Source organism: Colletotrichum aenigma (genome assembly GCF_013390185.1).
Source record: "Colletotrichum aenigma strain Cg56 chromosome Unknown KSG_Cg56_contig02, whole genome shotgun sequence".
NCBI lineage: Eukaryota > Fungi > Ascomycota > Sordariomycetes > Glomerellales > Glomerellaceae > Colletotrichum > Colletotrichum aenigma.
This window is the reverse complement of record NW_023500908.1, coordinates 2,102,792-2,120,681: the sequence shown is the minus strand read 5'-3', so window position 1 is coordinate 2,120,681 and position 17,890 is coordinate 2,102,792. Positions and strand designations below refer to the sequence as shown.

The 17,890-nt window shown below is 51.9% G+C and overlaps 6 protein-coding genes across 6 annotated transcripts; 3 read left to right on the top strand and 3 right to left on the bottom strand.

Annotated features, from left to right (window-relative positions):
* Positions 1–1,551: 1,551 nt before the first annotated feature.
* BEA4-2 (Beauvericin cluster-specific repressor BEA4) lies at positions 1,552–3,340 on the top strand (the record flags this gene model as incomplete). The annotated part of the gene is made up of 3 exons (XM_037317871.1): positions 1,552–2,508; positions 2,589–3,179; positions 3,245–3,340. The coding sequence occupies 3 exons, from the start codon at positions 1,552–1,554 to the stop codon at positions 3,338–3,340; spliced, it is 1,644 nt and encodes a 547-aa protein (XP_037182622.1).
* Positions 3,341–3,605: 265 nt separating this feature from the next.
* On the bottom strand, positions 3,606–4,916 carry CGCA056_v002612 (D-serine dehydratase; the record flags this gene model as incomplete). Its single annotated transcript, XM_037317870.1, has 3 exons — positions 3,606–4,036; positions 4,093–4,693; positions 4,746–4,916. The coding sequence occupies 3 exons, from the start codon at positions 4,914–4,916 to the stop codon at positions 3,606–3,608; spliced, it is 1,203 nt and encodes a 400-aa protein (XP_037182621.1).
* Positions 4,917–6,958: 2,042 nt separating this feature from the next.
* On the top strand, positions 6,959–8,122 carry CGCA056_v002611 (uncharacterized protein; the record flags this gene model as incomplete). The annotated part of the gene is made up of 1 exon (XM_037317869.1): positions 6,959–8,122. The coding sequence occupies one exon, from the start codon at positions 6,959–6,961 to the stop codon at positions 8,120–8,122; it is 1,164 nt and encodes a 387-aa protein (XP_037182620.1).
* A 1,179-nt stretch (positions 8,123–9,301) lies between these two features.
* On the top strand, positions 9,302–10,408 carry ssuD (Alkanesulfonate monooxygenase; the record flags this gene model as incomplete). The annotated part of the gene is made up of 1 exon (XM_037317868.1): positions 9,302–10,408. The coding sequence occupies one exon, from the start codon at positions 9,302–9,304 to the stop codon at positions 10,406–10,408; it is 1,107 nt and encodes a 368-aa protein (XP_037182619.1).
* Positions 10,409–10,636: 228 nt separating this feature from the next.
* Positions 10,637–12,724, bottom strand: CGCA056_v002609 (uncharacterized protein; the record flags this gene model as incomplete). The annotated part of the gene is made up of 2 exons (XM_037317867.1): positions 10,637–11,565; positions 11,623–12,724. 2 exons carry the CDS (start codon positions 12,722–12,724, stop codon positions 10,637–10,639), a joined length of 2,031 nt encoding a protein of 676 aa, XP_037183550.1.
* A 1,075-nt stretch (positions 12,725–13,799) lies between these two features.
* On the bottom strand, positions 13,800–16,114 carry xptC-2 (Dehydrogenase xptC; the record flags this gene model as incomplete). Its single annotated transcript, XM_037317866.1, has 9 exons — positions 13,800–13,844; positions 13,895–14,568; positions 14,639–14,725; positions 14,773–14,986; positions 15,045–15,289; positions 15,344–15,470; positions 15,530–15,803; positions 15,865–15,895; positions 15,958–16,114. The coding sequence occupies 9 exons, from the start codon at positions 16,112–16,114 to the stop codon at positions 13,800–13,802; spliced, it is 1,854 nt and encodes a 617-aa protein (XP_037183551.1).
* Positions 16,115–17,890: the final 1,776 nt, after the last annotated feature.

Below are 17,890 nucleotides of genomic sequence, written 5' to 3'. Positions count from 1 at the left end.
ATTCACTAGAGTAGGACCCAGAATTGTGATAGTGTACCAAGCAAAACTCCTGAGAATCAAGTTAGCACACTTTTCCAGATTGGAAACAGCCTGTGCAACGTTGAGACACCTTTCCCGAGGTCAGGTCACCCCATTTCCTTTACCAGTGGCTGAGACGCTGGACTCCAAGAACCATTCAGGTTCAATCGCAACCACCGCGTGTTTTTGGATTTGCTGAAGTCGGTCGCCACCTAACGCTCCCGGCCTTTCGCGATCCCTCAGCACCTTGCCAGAAAGTGGCTTTGTACGACGGGTAGTGGGGAGTCGCACTATTGGCTATTACTAGCGGCAACTAGAAGCCCACATGTCTCGGCCGCAAGGAAAAGATATTGACGGTGCGCTGATTCTTGCAAATGACCCCCACACCTAGTAATTCGCAAGAAGTGTAGTGTAGCATCGAGGCTTTTACTGGTGGTGATAGCGACGCCATCTGGAGTAGCTGATTTCCATGTCACCTTGGTGTCGTACGATTGACAGCGCGGTACTTCACTGGGACACTTCCACATGATTTTAGTGTGCCTTAATTGATTTCTGCCATCGTCAGTTTGACCGGGTTCGTTGATACCACTCAGTATTGACTGGTTCAGCGTACGAGAGTCTGTCGTTCCAGCTGGAGAATAATAATTGCTTGTCGGTAAGCGACTTTGTGCGCTGTGTGTATTTGCGATTGTCTCTGACTAGACAGGCTTCGGTACGAGAACTGCCGGTTCTTTCCCGACGGGATACTTCCCAGAGTGGTGAGAATTTTGCCATCCTGCTGTTCAGCTTCTCCAGAACGATTGCGGAGTGGTTACTAGTCCTGTACAGCTTCGTACTCTGCCTTCCCTAGGACAGAAAGTACTTCTCATAGGACATCATAGAACCACATATGCACTGGTTCCTTGTTAGTCCTCAAACCTGTAGCCGTATGCACTTACAGGATCGAGGTGCCACGCTTGCGAACTTTCGGACATTATCTTATGCCGCTCACCAAACCGAGGAATGGCAGCACGTCTATGGATAAACGATCAGCATATGGGGCAGATTACATCTTCGCCCTTGGTCTTCCAAGTGGATCAACTGGGGGAAGCACATCTCTCCGCACTTCAACCTTGGCATCAGTCTCGCCTGGGCCAAGTCTCCTTTTCGTGGTTCCAAACCTCCAATGCAACACAAGTCATCCCTCTGATCTCTCGTCGGGATGTCCCTGTTGGGGTAGCGTGGCATCGTTCCGACCAATCCGAACCTTTACCGCGATGGCTCCGGCCCAAAAGCGGGCCAGCGGGTCTTCGTGAATGCGACGGACCGCGCTCCAACGACCCCCGCAATCTTTCCTTATCAGGCCCATGCAAAACAGCTCCTCGTTCAACTTCATGTCGCCAATTGGGGAGCTGGATATCGCCTCAACACATCACCTCATCACATACTCTGGGTCATCTCGCTATCAGGCCCAGACTCTATCGAACTTTTCTGGTCTCAAACAAAGAGCCTGGGCGCCGCAACGCGCGCCCTGCCCGATGCTGATCCGATCCCATGAACTCATCAAAACCCCGCCGTACCCTCGCTGGGCCCATCTTCCGCGTCCGCACGGGATGTCTGACGTGCCGCGGCCGCAAGAAGAAGTGCGATGAGACGAAGCCGCGGTGCCGCGGCTGCGAACGCAACCGGCTCGAGTGCAAATGGCCCCCGTCTGCAGCCCCCAAGACCGCCCCGCCGAAGCCGGCCGGCGCATCGGAGACCGCGCGGCAAGAGGGCGGCGAATCTGCCGGCGCTTCTGCCCAGTCAGAGGCGTCTCCCAGCATGCAGGAGTCTCCGCCTCGCCAAAGCAATCAACCCTCACACTCTTCGCCAATGGGCCAGAACACATCGCCATCTCAATCGTCAGAGTCACCGAGCGGCGCGTCGACGGGATCGAGTCCACGGCCACCAACGCGAGCGTCAGCAACAAGCCCGAATGATCCGCAACCATCTCCAGAGAACCATCTCGACTTCTTGGCATCACTAGACTTCCTCTCCTTCCCTACTCCAGCCGTCCCTGGGAGTAGTCGCCAAGATGAAGAAACCCCGGAGGTTCCGACGAGCCTAGTGACGGCTTCGCCTGTGAGAGCTGCGGCGAGTCCAGTGACGCAAGTTCCAAGGACTCTATCATTCCTGCCTGGAACTAATGATAGCTTCTCAATGGAGCTGCTGAGCCATTACCTGGCTGCTACGACAATCAGTATGGCCAACGGTTCCACGGTACAGAATCCCTTCAGCGAGCAGCTGATACCAATGGCGTTCAAGAGCGACCTCGTCTTGCAGCTACTTCTAGCACAGAGCGCGGTCCATCGGGCCGCAAAATCTCTGAATGACTTCGACAGTGTCGCCAACACATACTATGATCGGTCGCTACGATTATTCCAGCAGAACCTCTCCAAGTTCATGGGCGAGCAATCCAGGGAACAGACACTATTACTGGGCATAGCTGCCCTGATTCTATGTTTCATCGAGGTAAGTACCTCCCAGCTGCTCTCCCTTTGCTACCATGACATGTTTCATCGAGTCCGGATGGTTTCTGATAGCCGGAATAGACAGCTAAAGGCGATATCAACGGCACGACTTACGACCATCTCATCGCAGCGAAGTCGCTCATCGTACCCTCACTCCCCCTCCTCATCTCCCTTCCAAAGTCCATGAGACAGTTTCTTGTCGAATACTACGTATACACAGCCACGCTCAGCATGATCTCGATAGACGCTCGGATCAGTGACCAATACTTCCTGGACAACGACATGGCCCTCTTGGCGACTGAGCTCGTAGCGGAATCCTATGTCGGCAACTTGTGTGGCACCTGGCTGAACCTAATCCTTCTGATCCCTCCAATATTTGACCTCGCCCGCCGAGTACAAACCCGTTCCGGCACCCCAGGCTGGCGCCCTTCGGCAGATGAATTCATGCTTTTCGCCCAACTACAAAGCCAAGTACAGGCGTGGACCCCGAACCCGGCGGTCAGCCCAGACGTTGCGCTGGCCGGATACGTGTACCACAAAGCTGTGACGCTGTATCTCTACACGGCCCTTCACCCTCTGTCTGGGGATGAGAATGGGATCATGGCTGTGTCTACCCAAACGGCGCTGGCGGAGGCGTTATCACATCTGGCGCAGCTGGATCCAACTGTGAGGGTAAACACTAGTCTCTGTTGGCCAATTGCTGTCATTGGGTCCTGCGTGGTTGATGAGGGGCAAAGAACATTTTTGAGGGAAAGACTGGGGCATACTTTTGCGTCGATTGGTCTAGGAAACATCCGGCAAACCTCTGTATTGCTCCAGCATATTTGGGATGAAGAGGATTCTGCGCCTATGAGGTCCGGGCCGTGGAGTGTTTGTCGCGTGATGAATGAGCACCAAATATGGATTTCGTTTGCTTGAATGGGGTTGTGACGGGCGTTGGAAAGCATTGTTGGGTTAAGGCATTAGGACTCGGAGGCAACGCAGGATAGATACCATTAGTTAAAGAACCTTGCTTGAACGTCTCATCTTTACAATGTGGATGATTGTTGAACATGGTTTCTGCTATTATTCTATATTCCGGAAAACAATTTTGATCGTCTACCAACCCTTCCAGGGTACCCAGGTATCCTGCACCACATCATTCTCGTCAACAACGTAGTAAACGTGGAACGCCGCCGCGGTAATGCAAGAGTGCTGGACATAAAGCGTCAACTTCTCGCCAATCTCAAAGTTGGCTTCTATGTCCCGGCACTCCGGCTCAGCGTTCTTGGACCCGGGGGCCTGGACCTCGCCAATGATGCCGTGCTCCTGAGACATGCGCACGACAGCCCAACCAGGCTTGCCTACCGGGTTGCCGAACCCAGGGAACGCACCCGCCTCCTTGGAGAGAGCGACCGTGCCGGCGTTGATGAGGGCCTCGTTACGCTCCGGATACACGCTGCAGACCTCTGCCGTTATCCTGACGGCTTGGTCCTCAATTGACACCAGACCGGTGGCAACTTGCTGGAGGTCATTCGTAGGGAAGTTTCCTATTGTTGAATGTCAGTAGCTATTTCCCGCTTGGGAAACATGGCAAGGGGCTCACCAGCATGCAACTCCAGAGTCACGTTAGACGGGATGGCGGTCTGGAGAGTACCGACAACATGCGCCGTTGGTGTGGCGCCCACGGATAGAGTCAGTTTCTGTTCCCCGACGATCAACTTCGCTGCGCTGATGACTCCATTGACCTCATCAGCCAAAACACCCGCCGCCTCCTCTTGCGTCTTGCATCCATACGAGTGGCCGGCATGGCAGTAAAAACCGTAAAGTGACACAACCGAAGACTCGTTTGCCCTTTGAATGAGCTTCTGGAGACGCTCACTGCTGAGAGGAACGCCCGCACGCTTACTGCCGACGTCAAGCTTGATGAAAATGTCCCATGGTGCCGGTGCGTCAGCGGTTTTCTTTGCGAATTCTTCCAGCAGATCGATCTGCTTATCGTGGTCGATCATGAGGAGGATCTTGACAGATTTCCTGTACTCGCTCAACATGGGGATGACGCCTGAGCTGACGGGGAGTCCATAGAGCACCTCCTCCAAAATTCCCTCTTTCGCCAGCGGCAGCAGACCCCTGATTTCTGATAGTGTCGATGCGACTGTCTTGTTGAATTTACCGTCTCCCAACATCAATCTCGTTACTTCAGTGCTCTGAGAATGGTCAGAAAACCTCAAATTTTCGTTAAGAATGTCCAAGACTTACCTTGAGCGTCTTTACGTGAGGTCTGAAAGTAACCCCTGCCTTCTCGACATCTTGATGCAGCTTGTCCACATTTCTCTTGATGACCGGGAGGCTGAGCACCAATGATGGTGACGGCAGGTCTGACACCTTTTTGCCAATGAAAGTGCGGTGGTTTTCCAATCCAAAGTCCATTGTGCTTGTGTTTGCGGCCTTTTTCGCGATACTCTGGCGAACTAGTACAATGCCTCGGGCTTCAGGACTTAAATACCTTTGGTGACTTTCCCGCGGGTCTGTTATCGCGGGGGGCTAATTGAGAGTAAGTGGGGGGATTAGCCCCAATTGTTCCAAGGTTGAAAACACTATGCAGTATCTTCTATCCTGCCAAACGACAAGTGCTGAAATTATCCGATCTTTAACCGATGTAGTTCATAACGTTGACCAGCGAGGGATTTTACTGTGCACACGGGACCGCCGAGAACGGCCACGTCGCTGAGTCGGCACCTTTACTCTCCGGGTGCGGTTGCTTGAGCGCGGGAAACAAGTCCGACCGTCCGTGGTTTTTTGACCAACGACAATCATCAAGACAACTTGAATATGATATTCGTGAGGATTTCCACAACTTCACCCAGTCACTTGCGGCCGAAATGATGATTTAACAGGGTTTAATTGCGTCCATATACAGGGTCGACTAATGAGCAAGGTCATGCATAGGTTTTACTTGCATAAGTGTGCATAAAGAAATAGCTAATCTAAGTTCTTGTCCCCCCAACAACACATATGGCCCCTGTGAAGCAGTGGAGCCGCAATAAAATGGAAGCCTCCGACCGTCACAGTTTCCACGGTTGACACTCAGCCCGGTGATCTTCTATTCATCGCAGAACGGGTTCTCGACACGCCATGAAACGAACCGCAAACCCAGAAGAACGCGATGTTGCGCCCGCACGCTCCCAAGCCAAGAGGGTCAGGTACCAAACGACTCTTGACCAGTACTTCACTCGCCCTGTAGCAAACAGGTCGGCATCCCAAGTGGCAACCCAGCAACGGCCACGCGCCAGTCTCAAAACTCTCCCGATCGAAGTTTTGGACCAGATTTGCGAATACATTCATGAGGACGACAATGTCGCTCCCGTTGTGGCTTTTGCCTTGGCCTGCAAGGCGTGCCATGCGGCAGCTAAGCACATCCTGGTTCGCACTATTAAATTCAGAGTTTTTCAGAGGCAAGACTTCGACCACAGGTATGGGGTGAAGCCGGAGATACAAGTCGCCATGTTCCATCGCGATGTTCAATTATGCTCTGATGCCCTCCATCGCGACGGAACCTTGAGTTCAGTGCGTCGCCTCGTCGTTGACGACGTACTCGACTATCCCACGGAAGAATATAAACTTCGTGAGATATGGCAGCAACCGCCCTAAACGAGTATGAAAAGCGCAAAAACAGAGCCGATTTCGACGGGTATCTTTCGTATCCGAAAAGAAACCGCGAAAACTTACATTGTCTTGCCAAGGCTCATAATATCGGGCTTGATGTTGAACATCTCTGGGCTCCACTGGTCGCTCTCGTCCGTAAGATGTCGGTTTTGACGGACGTTCAATTCGGATGTTCCGCCCCGTTTCCGCGGTGGCTGCTGAAAGCTCTGCACGAAAGGCCGACCACGTGCAGACTTTGGATACGCAACTTTCGTCTGCACAGTTCCGAAGAGTCGTTCCGCAGCGCCAAATGCCTCGACGATGCTGACTTGGAGCTGGCCACCTCTCCTTGTCTATACGGTGTTCGATGCTGGTATGGGCAAAGTGAACTCAAAGACGACACAGAGGACACGCATCCCGGATCAGGAAGGAGAGCAGCCAACGCGACGGTGTTAGGTCTCTTGACCAGAATCTCGCCCAACTTAAAGGAGGTGAGCATGCTGTTCTCACAATCCGGTTTCACTCCGTCGGTGTTTTTGGGCCCTTTTCAACATCTTCATGAGAATGAAGTGAAGGAGACCGCAGGTTCTTTGTCTTCACTGCGCATCAAGCATGGGAAGGATTCAGAGGATTCATGGTTGTTGCGTGGCCCGCTCGAGACATGGAGTAGGCGTACCGATTTCGCCCAGCTACAGAATCTCTCCCTCTGTGCTGGAGTGACTATGGAAGCATTCCGACTCCTGGCGACTTGCAACTTCCAGAAATTGACATGCCTTGACCTGAGGGTCGAACGAACGGTTAGCGAGATCAGACCATATCAACGAGCAATGGAAGGCTTCCTTCGAGGACTCTCGTCGCAGTTGCGCACTCTGAGAATAGATGGCGAAAGCCCTCTCTACCGACTTCCTACTGGCTTGGGCCATACCTTACAGACATTAGACCTGATGAAGGGCACTGCTGAGCCGCTTGATATCGGCAATGTGCAGCAGATTCTCGCCGAAAGTCCACACATTGAAGATTTGGCCCTGACAATTGCTCGCACCAAGGGGGATGCGACCGAGGTTGCCTTGTACAGGGCTCTGGGAAAGTTCCTCAAGCTCCGCAGATTGCGAATTAGGCTGAAAGTGGTGAGGCCAAAGATCACGCGCCGAGTGGGCGAAAGGCTAGGTCTTTACAACGATCCTTACCTTGAGCGATGGAAACATTCTGCCAATGCCTATGGTGGAGACTCTGACGCTTCGTCTGGCTATGGCACACACCACATCTCCGACTCCGAAGTCGACGATCGCGGAGACACTGACGATGAATACTCCGAAACCCCCAACGATGAGGACGAGACACTCGTTGGGAGGCTTGAAGAACGATCTTGCCTTCCCCCTTGCATCGAGAACAACGAAGATTTCGACGATTCGGAAAGCGTGTACACTCCGTACAAAAAGGAGTTGATAAGAGACTATTTCATCAATATCGCAGTTGACGAGACGTTGGTACGGTCCATATTTGATGTCGTGTCAAGAGCTGCTGGGCTTAGGAACCCGTCCCGGCTGCAAAGCTTGAAGGTGTCGACTGACGGCGCCCGCGCCTTCGAGATCATGTATCAACGGCTTTGGGAGTACCACGAGCCATGGAACACGGGTTGGACGGTTGAACGTGATCCCTGTGACGTCTTGAAGACGATAGGGCGGGCTGACGAGTCGGGCGCATGGCCGCGTCGGTCACCCGAAGTGCTCTTGGATCGGAAGGCAGGGGGGCTGGATCTAGTTCTCCGTGGCCTTTGGGAAGTGCAGGAGGAGGATGAAGAGGAGGATGAGGATGAGGAAGAGGAGGAAACGAAGGAAGAAGCGGCGGAGTGGGAGGCAATGACTCAGGAAGAGCGAATGGAGAGAATCGGGGAGATTCGTGAAAAACTATATGAAAAGGGGTGGCATCCATATTACGGACCAAGGGGCCGATTGAACTGGAAAAGCTTCCAGTTGGATCTGAAGCATTGATATAGGGAGTTCGCGGAGCTTTGCATCAACACTTGTACTTTTCGGTTGACTCTCTTCCTTTCGAGTCATCAAATTGCAGCTTTTGACTGTATTTAAAGACGTTACGTACTGATCATAGCTCAAGGCCAGGCGTGAAAGATCCATATCATTCTCCACTGCCGGGTCATGTCACTCGATGACGCAGTTGCCTTCTCTGAAGCAATGGGATTATCAACGGGTTTCTACCTTACTAGGTAAGCTATATTGAGTATGTTCCGGATTATCTGTCTGCATCATCTATAGACCCCATTTTGCCAACCATGCATATGAGATCGATCTGCTCGACGACTAACGGGGCTTTGTCAACCGCCAGCCAAGATACCCGGAAGTAACTCGAATCAATAAAACCAATTTCATGGAACCTAAGCCCTTCACGTACACAACGTGTAGCTGATCTTGTGGGAAGAAAGATCACACGGCAGGGCCACTCTGCTTTGTAAAGTTAAGCGTTGACGTGCTTTGCGGGGTTTGGCTGGCAACTTGTATCGGCCTCAGCAGAGGCCAATCATGGGTTCCAGAACAATCTCAGATAAGTTGATTTGTAAGTCAGTGGCACGATTAACGCCGGGTCGGACTTTCCTGCGCCTCCTGACCATTCAACGGGCTCAGATTGTTGGCTAAGCGCCGGTGGATTAGAGATGCGAGGTGTGGGTGGGTGGAAACAGATCCTGCGGATTGCGTGCGACAATGAAGCGGGGTAGAGTCGAACTTGATGTGCTGCTGTTGGTAGATTCAGAAGTCGTCGGTGTGTGGTATATGTTCCGGTGGGCTTCCGGCGAGATCCGGGCCTTCACCGAGCGGGCTCCGCATGCATCGCCGAAGCTTTTGGTCACCGGTCGCAACAAGCCCGACAACGCCAGCGACAACTTCAACCAAAAGCTCTCGTCAGCAAACTGGACCAGAAAATGATCATCGTCATGCTGCCTAGATAGTCACTCAGTCTGGACTGACATGGAGTTGAGGTGACATCCCACTGGAGAACCGCCTTGCCGAAATCGGCAATGGGTGTAAGGCGTGATTCCTGTGCAGTTGTCGTCATATCCAACGACGGATGTATATAGACCACGGTGCACATCATCTTCAACACTAGTGTTTTGAAGAATCTCATGCAGTAGTCCGACACAACCCTTCACACACAAAATGCCTACCGAGTTTATCAGCGTAACTTTCCCCAACGCCTCGACAGAGATCAACCCGATCCCTGGCGCGGGCGTTGATCCCGAGTTCCTGGTCCGCTATGCCAGGTCACTAGACGACTACGGCTTCAACTACACCCTCGTTCCTTATGGCTCTGACTCATTCGACCCTTTCACTATTGGCGCGACTATTGCTGCCGTCACAAAAAATGTCAGCGTTATCATCGCCCTGAGACCAAACACCCTCTACCCTACCGTCGCTGCCAAGGCTCTGGCAACTCTCGACCAACTCAGTAAGGGTCGCGTCGCGGTGCACTTCATCGCTGGAGGCAGTGATGCGGAGCAAGCCAAGGAGGGCGACTTCCTCTCTAAGGACGAGCGCTACGGCCGTCTCGAGGACTACATCAAGATTCTCCGCCGCGCATGGGAGTCTGATAAGCCCTTTGACTGGGAGAGCAAGTACTACACATTCAAGAACTTCACCAACAAGGTCCGCCCTACCAATGGCACCATCCCAGTCTCCGTCGGCGGCTCTTCAGATGAGGCGTACCGCATTGGCGGTTCCTTGGCAGACATCTTTGGTCTTTGGGGCGAGCCTCTCAAGGAGACAAAGGAGCAGATCGACCGCATCTACGGCGAAGCGGAGAAGGCTGGCCGCAAGGACCGTCCCCGTATCTGGGTCACCTTCCGTCCTATCGTTGCTGAGACGGACGATCTCGCCTGGGACAAGGCTCACCGCACGCTGGATGCTCTGAAGGGCAATATTGCTGCGGGACAGGGCAAGAACGGCCAAGACGCCAGTGCTGGCCAGCCTCAAAACGTTGGCTCGCAGCGTCTGCTTGATATTGCCAAGCGTGGTGAGGTTCAAGATCGTGCTCTGTGGTACCCCACGGTCACGGCTACCAACGCACGTGGCGCTTCGACGGCGCTTGTCGGCTCACACAAGACTGTGGTCGACTCTATTCTCGACTATGTCGACCTCGGCGCTGAGTTGATCTCCATCCGTGGCTACGACAACCTCAACGATGCTATTGACTATGGTCGCTACATTTTGCCGAGCGTTCGCTCTCAACTGGGTGGCCGTGAGAATGGCGCCAACGGAAAGCAATGAGTAAATGATGAGAAATGATATCAGGTGCGAGGAGGAATAGGTGTACGAGATTATAGAGGCCAAAATGAAATTTGAGTAAATATTCACACATCATAGGGTATCATAACCCGCTGAATTTTCGACATAGTGTGTTTGATCTCCCCGATGGTTTGATCATCATGAGATTCGTCAACTATCATTACATGCCATCGTCATTGAATCCCCCCTCATTGCCAGTCGATATAGAGTCTAAGTGACGTAGACCGGCATACGGCTACCGAACACATCGCTCTTCTCAACTTGGATATCCTTCCCGTGGAAATCATGCAAAAGTAGCCAGCACACCATGCGGAACACCAACATGCACCAGATATCGCTGATCTGTTTCCCTTGGCCTCTTGAGAGTCCGGGCTCCAAGGAAGCTTCTGAGGCAATTGATCTTGCACCGCGTTCCCTTCGAGCCTGCTCGTGCTTCAAATGACGGCAAACTACTTCAATGACTCTTCTTCGAACTGAAAGCAGATAAATCTCGACCAAGACCGAATGCCTCTCGCTCGAAGAGGCTGAGTCTAGCTTCTGGAGTAGAGAAATCTCCTTCCGACTCTCTGCTGTCTCCTGTGTCTTTGGCATGGGTGAGGCTCCGGGCACGACAAGCTCTTGAACCACATCCTTGACACTCCTGCCACCGCTAGCTGGAGTTACGACAACGGTTTTGTATTCTCCATCCCTGTCATTTAAGATACGCAGCACTTCCTGGAAGTGGACGCGTACAACGTTCTGAACCAACGTAATGCGTTCTTGGTTCTTGAGAAACTCGTCGCACTTGGCGATGGCGGAGTGAAGAGACATGACAAGGTCGTTGGAGAAGATTCTTTCTTCGACATTCTGAGTGCGCCTTAGGATTGCCTCCGGTCCGTCGCGCGCCTCAAGCTCTTGAAACTTGTCTTCAATCTTGGCAGCTTCCTTGTGAATGGTGGCGACGTATGATCCGACTTCTTCACTGAACATTGCGTCGCTGGAAGAGGCTTCCTTCATGCCGTGGACAAAGTCGCCCAGGAACGTGCGCAGTGAGAATGACTTTCTATCCCAATGCCAAATCGTTGGGTTGGGGAGCATTCGAAAGGCGGTGCCGGGGATTTGGAGGGCGACGCCGGTCATGCCGAGGAGCTCAAATGCAACTGGGAGCATGTTAGCTTCTGGTAATAACCCCGAAAAGGTTCTTGCATATGACTTACTAGGAAAAAGGTGAGTGTGTCGCGTATCAGACGTCGGCTTTCGGAAGTACTTGACGGTGTTGGTATTGCAGCCGAGCACAACAAGAGTCTCCGCAATCGCGGACATGCTTCCTAGTTGCAAGGTACCAATGTCCTTCGGTTCGTCTGTGTACTTGTGATTGCTGCTATTCTGCTGGCGAAATATCGTTGGACAGTAACCAAAGCAGAGCTCCTTGACGCTGTTGTGAGGGACAACGCGGTTCTCATGGAACCAAGTCGGACCCGTCTTCTGGAAGGTAAAAACGACCCCCAAGTCATCCACGTCGTAGCCAGTGATCATAAAGCCGTTTCCTTGAGCGCGGTAGCGGTCCTCGTTTCTGTTGAACTCCTTCCAGTAAATTCCCAGCATTGCCGCCATCTCCACAAGATGCGAGATGGTCGTGGTTGCATATGGCTTCTTCATGTTGTCGGGCATGCTATCCCACGACTTCTTCTTCCTCTGCATGCCGACGGTGAGAGTGTACGGAACGAAGGTGCTGGTCGGGTTGGGATGGCACTGTGTCTGTTCTTGCCATTGAGGGGTGTGGCCGAAATACTCGTTGTCCTGCCATGTTCGTGATTCCTTCTCCATGCGCTGAATTGCCATCAAGAGCCCCAACCAGTTGGCTAGTTCGTTATCGGCGGTGTGGATAGCCTGGCGAGTGTCACCAGCCCGCAAGCTCTTGTCGATCTGGTTATACTGGTCTTGGTCCCAAGTGTACGTCTTCTTGTAGCTGTCGGGTGTTCCAACCATGTAGGTGATTTCCTTGTGTTTGTGCTCTCCCAATGGTCCCCTGGGGTTTGTCGGGGGCGCGACGAAGATGACGGGAGTTTCGAACTCGACCTCGAAGCGAAATTCGTACCATTTGAAGATGCGCCGCGTAAATTGCGCCCAGTCTCCCATGACCTTTGGTGTACATGACGAATATCCCGTAGCTGAAGCATAATACTGCTGCAGCGCTTGGAAAATGGCAATGATGAACGCGAGGACGGAAATAACCAACGCGACAACGGCCACGATCAGCTCGAGGTCGTCGTCTTTTCCGCCGCCTCCCCCACTGCTGTCAGTGCTGTTCGACGACATAGTCGCGGCACTGCTGACTAATTAGACTCTCTCCAATTGGCCGCTTGAAAGGTTTTTGTTGTCGCTGATTCTGCTCCGACCTCATCGATCGAAGGCGAGTTGTGTTTGTGGCGGGCGGGTGAGCTGAGAGAAAGAGGGAGATCGTTGGATTTAAGGAGGCTCTCGGCGCCTCCAGCCGGGAGCTTGCTGAGACAAAATATCAGCCCAGCTAGGCAGCTACAAATCGGTTTGTGTACCCGCTAAATGGTTCGCTAAGGATATGCAAGCCCCTGTTTACCCCCGGTGGCAGACGTGATTCAGTTGGTGGTATTCGACATGGGTGTCATGCAGGGCTGTTCAGCTTCATGGAACTTTGGTCATTCGTCCTCACAAAAGCTCGCTGGCGGTGAAGGTAAATCTCCCAGGCCCGTTAGTTGTGCGGCTGGCTGTGAACTAAGTGTATTTAGTCTTCCATATCGACTTACTAGCGTCAGCGATCGATTCACAGAGGCGTCCAAATTCTGTTCGCGTGGACTCTTCCCGCCGCCGATACCGAACCGCGGCGGCAGTGGCATGGCGGCAACAGCCTTGTGAGCTGTTGGATGGGAATAAGTCAGCGCTTATGCAAAGGATTGGTCTGTCGGTGGTTTTTGACGGTTGTTGGTTGGTCGTGTTCACACCAGGATTGAATCCTTCATCGATCGTGGCCCTTTTGCGAGCGACACACCATTGGCTAGGGCGGTTTTTCGGCTTCCACCCCCAACTATTTCTACGAATGCCGATATGCGGCAATGTGAATGGCTGCACACACGTGATGCAGAAGATCTTCGCACCGACATCAAGAGCCATTCGTTGTCAAAGATTCAACAAAGTTTCCGGACTCAATTGCGAAAACTGGAAATACGAATGTGTTCAATAATTGGCAAGGCTCCTGATCCCGTGCCAGGTCTTACCCAGCCACCGTGGCATCTAAACAACAGCCAGGTCACACAACCTAAGTCTATTAAATCTCTCTGTACTCAAGGACGCGTGCGCGATGAGGCAGCATGCTCAACTCTTGAGGTTCAGGCAGTGTGGTCCCACAATCTGGGATCGATTATTGACGGCCGTCTACCGAAAGTCCCAAAATAATGTCTGCAGCCTAGACTGGATGTTAGCAAAACCTGTGGATTCGGACCAGAAAACACTCACCTTCTCTGCAATTGCGTACACCGTCGCTTGGGTATGCGCCGATGGCAACAGGGGCATGATGCTCGCATCAACGATTCGCAAACCATCAACACCATAGACCTTCAACTCAGCGTCCACGACGCCGCCCAGAGCCTTCGGGAGCATTGCGCATGTTCCTACATAGTGGTACTCTGTTGACGTGACCCCTTTGATGAAATTCAGTATGTCCGCATCGCTTTCGGTGGCCGTTCCCGGAAGCGTCTCGGTTGCACCTAGAGCTTGAATGGGCGCAGTTGCCAACAGTTTCCTGTTAAACCGCAATGACTCGACAAGCACCTGCCTCTCGTAAGGATGGGAAAAGTACCTGGGGTCGATGGCGGGAGGTGCAAAGGGGTCTGATGACGTGATTGATACCGTTCCTCTGCTGAGTGGATGCATCAGGATATTGACGACTGAGCGACCTCCATCAACATAGAGCAATTCCATTGCGGCGGTGGAGCCTTTCGAATGCATCGATGCAATCAACTCTGTCTGCTTCTCATACCCAGCAACCACCGTACTGTTGATACTGTCATGTAGATATTGTGTAGAATTCGCCCCAATGGACAAGATGAGGTCGTTGGCCAAGTCGGCTTTAGTGAAATTGTAAAGCGGGATGAAAGCCAGGGCTTCGGCAATAGTGTCTGTCCAACGGCCTAAAAAGCGTCCGGCTTTAGTAAGCGCTCTCCGAGTACTTGTAGTCTAATTGACTAGGGAATAGTTCACCTTTTCTCTCGGCATAGTAGAGGTCCCGTTGCTCGGCGTCAAATGTTGCATTGTCAAGGTCAGAGTTTGCAGGAATACCGGGGCTTACTTTTTTATGTTAGTGAGAATAGCTTACAGCAGGTGAGAAAACCAACGTGATGCGAGAGTCAGCCCAAACGGGTGGTCCTGGAGATTCTCGCCAACCCCAGGCAAGTCGACCGTAACATTAATCCCGGTATTAGTCAACAAAGGGGCTGGGCCAATTCCGGACAGCTGCAGAATCTTTGGGGAGTTCAGAGCACCTGCTGACAAAATAATTTCCTGGGTAGCGACAGCAGTCTTGAGATAGCCATCGGTTGTCGAGGAAAACTGTTTGCGCGATGTTTTAAAAAGTAGCCTTACAGGGTTGATTGGCGAATAAACTTACTTCGACTCCCTTTGCAGTTATTTTTCCGTTTGTCGTGTCAAGAATTATCTTGGTGACTTGGTGTTCAGTTAACACCTTCAAGTTGGCCCTGGTTGATGTAGTGTCAAAGTGAGCTGTTCGAGCACTTGATCGCGACTGATTTCGATGGTCAACCGAGTGCGTCGTAAGGTAGGCCCCAAGAGGATCACATCCTTGATCAATCGGCGAGGTTATGCCAAGGCCATGCATCGCGTCGAGGAAGTTGGCTGCATCATTAAGTTTTGAACTTTCCGTGACATGAGGTCAAAGAAGCTACGCACTGTTGTTTGGATGCGACCACGCGAGATAGCTTGACTGCACTGGCCCTTCGTATCCATGGCAAGCTGGGTCGTGCGTCAGGCCGTAGAGTGAGGCATGCTCTGGAGTCGCTGCTGTGAAGGTCTCGCTCTGGCATTGCGTCATTAGCAAACGAAGTAGGATTGATGATTTGAAGACATGAGTTCAACCTTCTTGAAGTACGGTAATAGGTTCTCGAAACCCCAGCCTTCGTTACCAAGTGCGGCCCAAGAATCATAGTTCGACGGCATCCCTCTGTCGAAGATCATCGCGTTCACAGTACTGCTGCCTCCGATGGTATGGCCTTGAGTCAGATTGACAGTCTGCCCTTGGAGAAATGTTTGGGGCACCGTCGTCAAGTTCCAGTCGTATCTAGTTCCAGGGGCGAAGCCAGATGCTCCTGGATAAAATCGAGGAATCATGACTGCAGCTTCGTAATTGTCTCTGTACTCATAGCTGTCAGAAACTCTCTGACAATTTGGTTCAATAAACAGGGCACACGAACAGGGACCCAGCTTCAATAACAAGCACGATATCTATGATCGGGCACGGTTAGCTGTCAAACATCAGCTTCAGTTTGAACTTGGATCAAACCCACTCTCCGGAACTGCAGATAATCTTGAAGCTAGGGTCATGCCCGCGGTTCCTCCGCCTATGAGTATATAGTCATACGTGTCCATGACACTGGGGGCTTGTGCCGCAGCGGCAGTTGCCATCGCGAGGGCCATCCATAGCCATTGGGACCTTGGCGACATATTGACGGACGTGATGAACAACCAGTATCATCGCACCTGTAAACATGAAGTGATCATCTCAAGAAGTTCCAGCCCGGGTGTTTTTAAGAAGCTCATGTGAGCGAAGGTCGGATGACGCGGGACCAATCCGGACCTTGAGTTCGTGCCAAGTAACCTTACCAAACCTTAAAGCCTGGCGGAACTGGGGTAAGAACTCTCCCCCTTGCCATTCTTGCTCATTTTCTAGACTCTGATTGGACCGGCACGGGTTCAGATAACTTTCAGGAAATATCAGAGTATCATTGGTCCGTTCCGACAACGGCTTGGAAATGAGATTCTGATTACCCCCTTCTTCCCCCTCTCGAGTTCACGTGGCTTCAGCATGGCATAACGAAATCTTTTGAACGGTACGTAGACTGATCGTCGAATTTTAAATACATCAACTCTGTATAGGTGAAGATTCAACGCACAGCACTTTCGTACATTTCTCATGACAATGCTGCTGTTCCAGGTCGCAGTCCATCGCTCTTCCAAGCTATCTACATTCAATGAGGATGATGGTAGTCCTGACGTAGCCCTGAGATAACAGAGACGACAAGTAATTACTCAAGAAATAGATAATGATTTATAAATATTGGTGAATCATCTGCGGTTGGGGTAATTTCCATTGCCTCCCTAAGTTACGAGGTGTGCGTTGGCTGCTGCTATAGCATGCTGCGATGGTATTTGCGGCTTCACTACCATACAATGTACCTCTACGGACATAAAATTGCGTTTCAGTTTTCTCCAAATTGGGCGCATGAGTGAATGGGGGTAGTCAATGAGAGATGTACTGTACTCTTTCCATTGAGTAGACAGCCACACTAAACCCCATGAAACAGCTTTTGTGCTCGACGAGCCTATCGAACGAGTAGTTTTACTGATGACCCTCTCCATTTCAATGTCGAATATTCAGCTGCTACGTGCCAGGATAGACAGACTCCTTGAACCTACTCAGAATGCACCGCGTACCGCCTTATGATCGCTACATGATTGCTAAATGACCAGGCTCGTCGAAGGAGTCTGAAAGTAGTTAGTCCGAAGACGAGGTGCGTCGCCCCTTTCCAACCAATGAAAGCACTCAGTGCAAACATGGTTCGTCTTATCCAATAACTGCGCTTTACACCACGTTCGGATGTTTCTCCAATTCAGCTGCGGCTGAGCCATTCTCACCTGATCTTACACTTTGTCATGAACATCATGGGTAGACTGCCGACTAGAGTTGAATCAAAGACCGTTATCCAACCCCTTCCCTCCGCTCGCAAGAACAACCATCGGCATCGAACAATTAAGGCAGGCCTCGAGTCTGTTTGCCATGAACACCAACAACAGCTACCGCTATGCTTCCCTCGCAAGCGCTCGATCCATCCGCTTGGTCATACTTCATTCCAGCACGAATGCCGATGCACCTCTTGTGTGCGACTTGATTGAGGTCAACTTAGACAGTCCGCCTGAGTATGAAACTCTGTCTTACACCTGGAATGATGAGTCACCTTCGGAAAGCATGACAGTCATGTCTACGAGCTACAATTGCCAGACTTTGCTTCTTACGCCCAACTGTGCATCCGCCTTGAGAGTTCTACGGAAGCGCATCGTCGGCGGAACGGTGGCTCAGATTGGACTTTGGGTCGATGCGATATGTATCAATCAGTCATCCAATGCAGAGAAAAGCACACAAATAGGGATGATGGCCGAGATCTATAACCGTGCTTCACGGGTTGTCTTATGGCTCGGGATGAGCTGCGCACCGCCTGATCT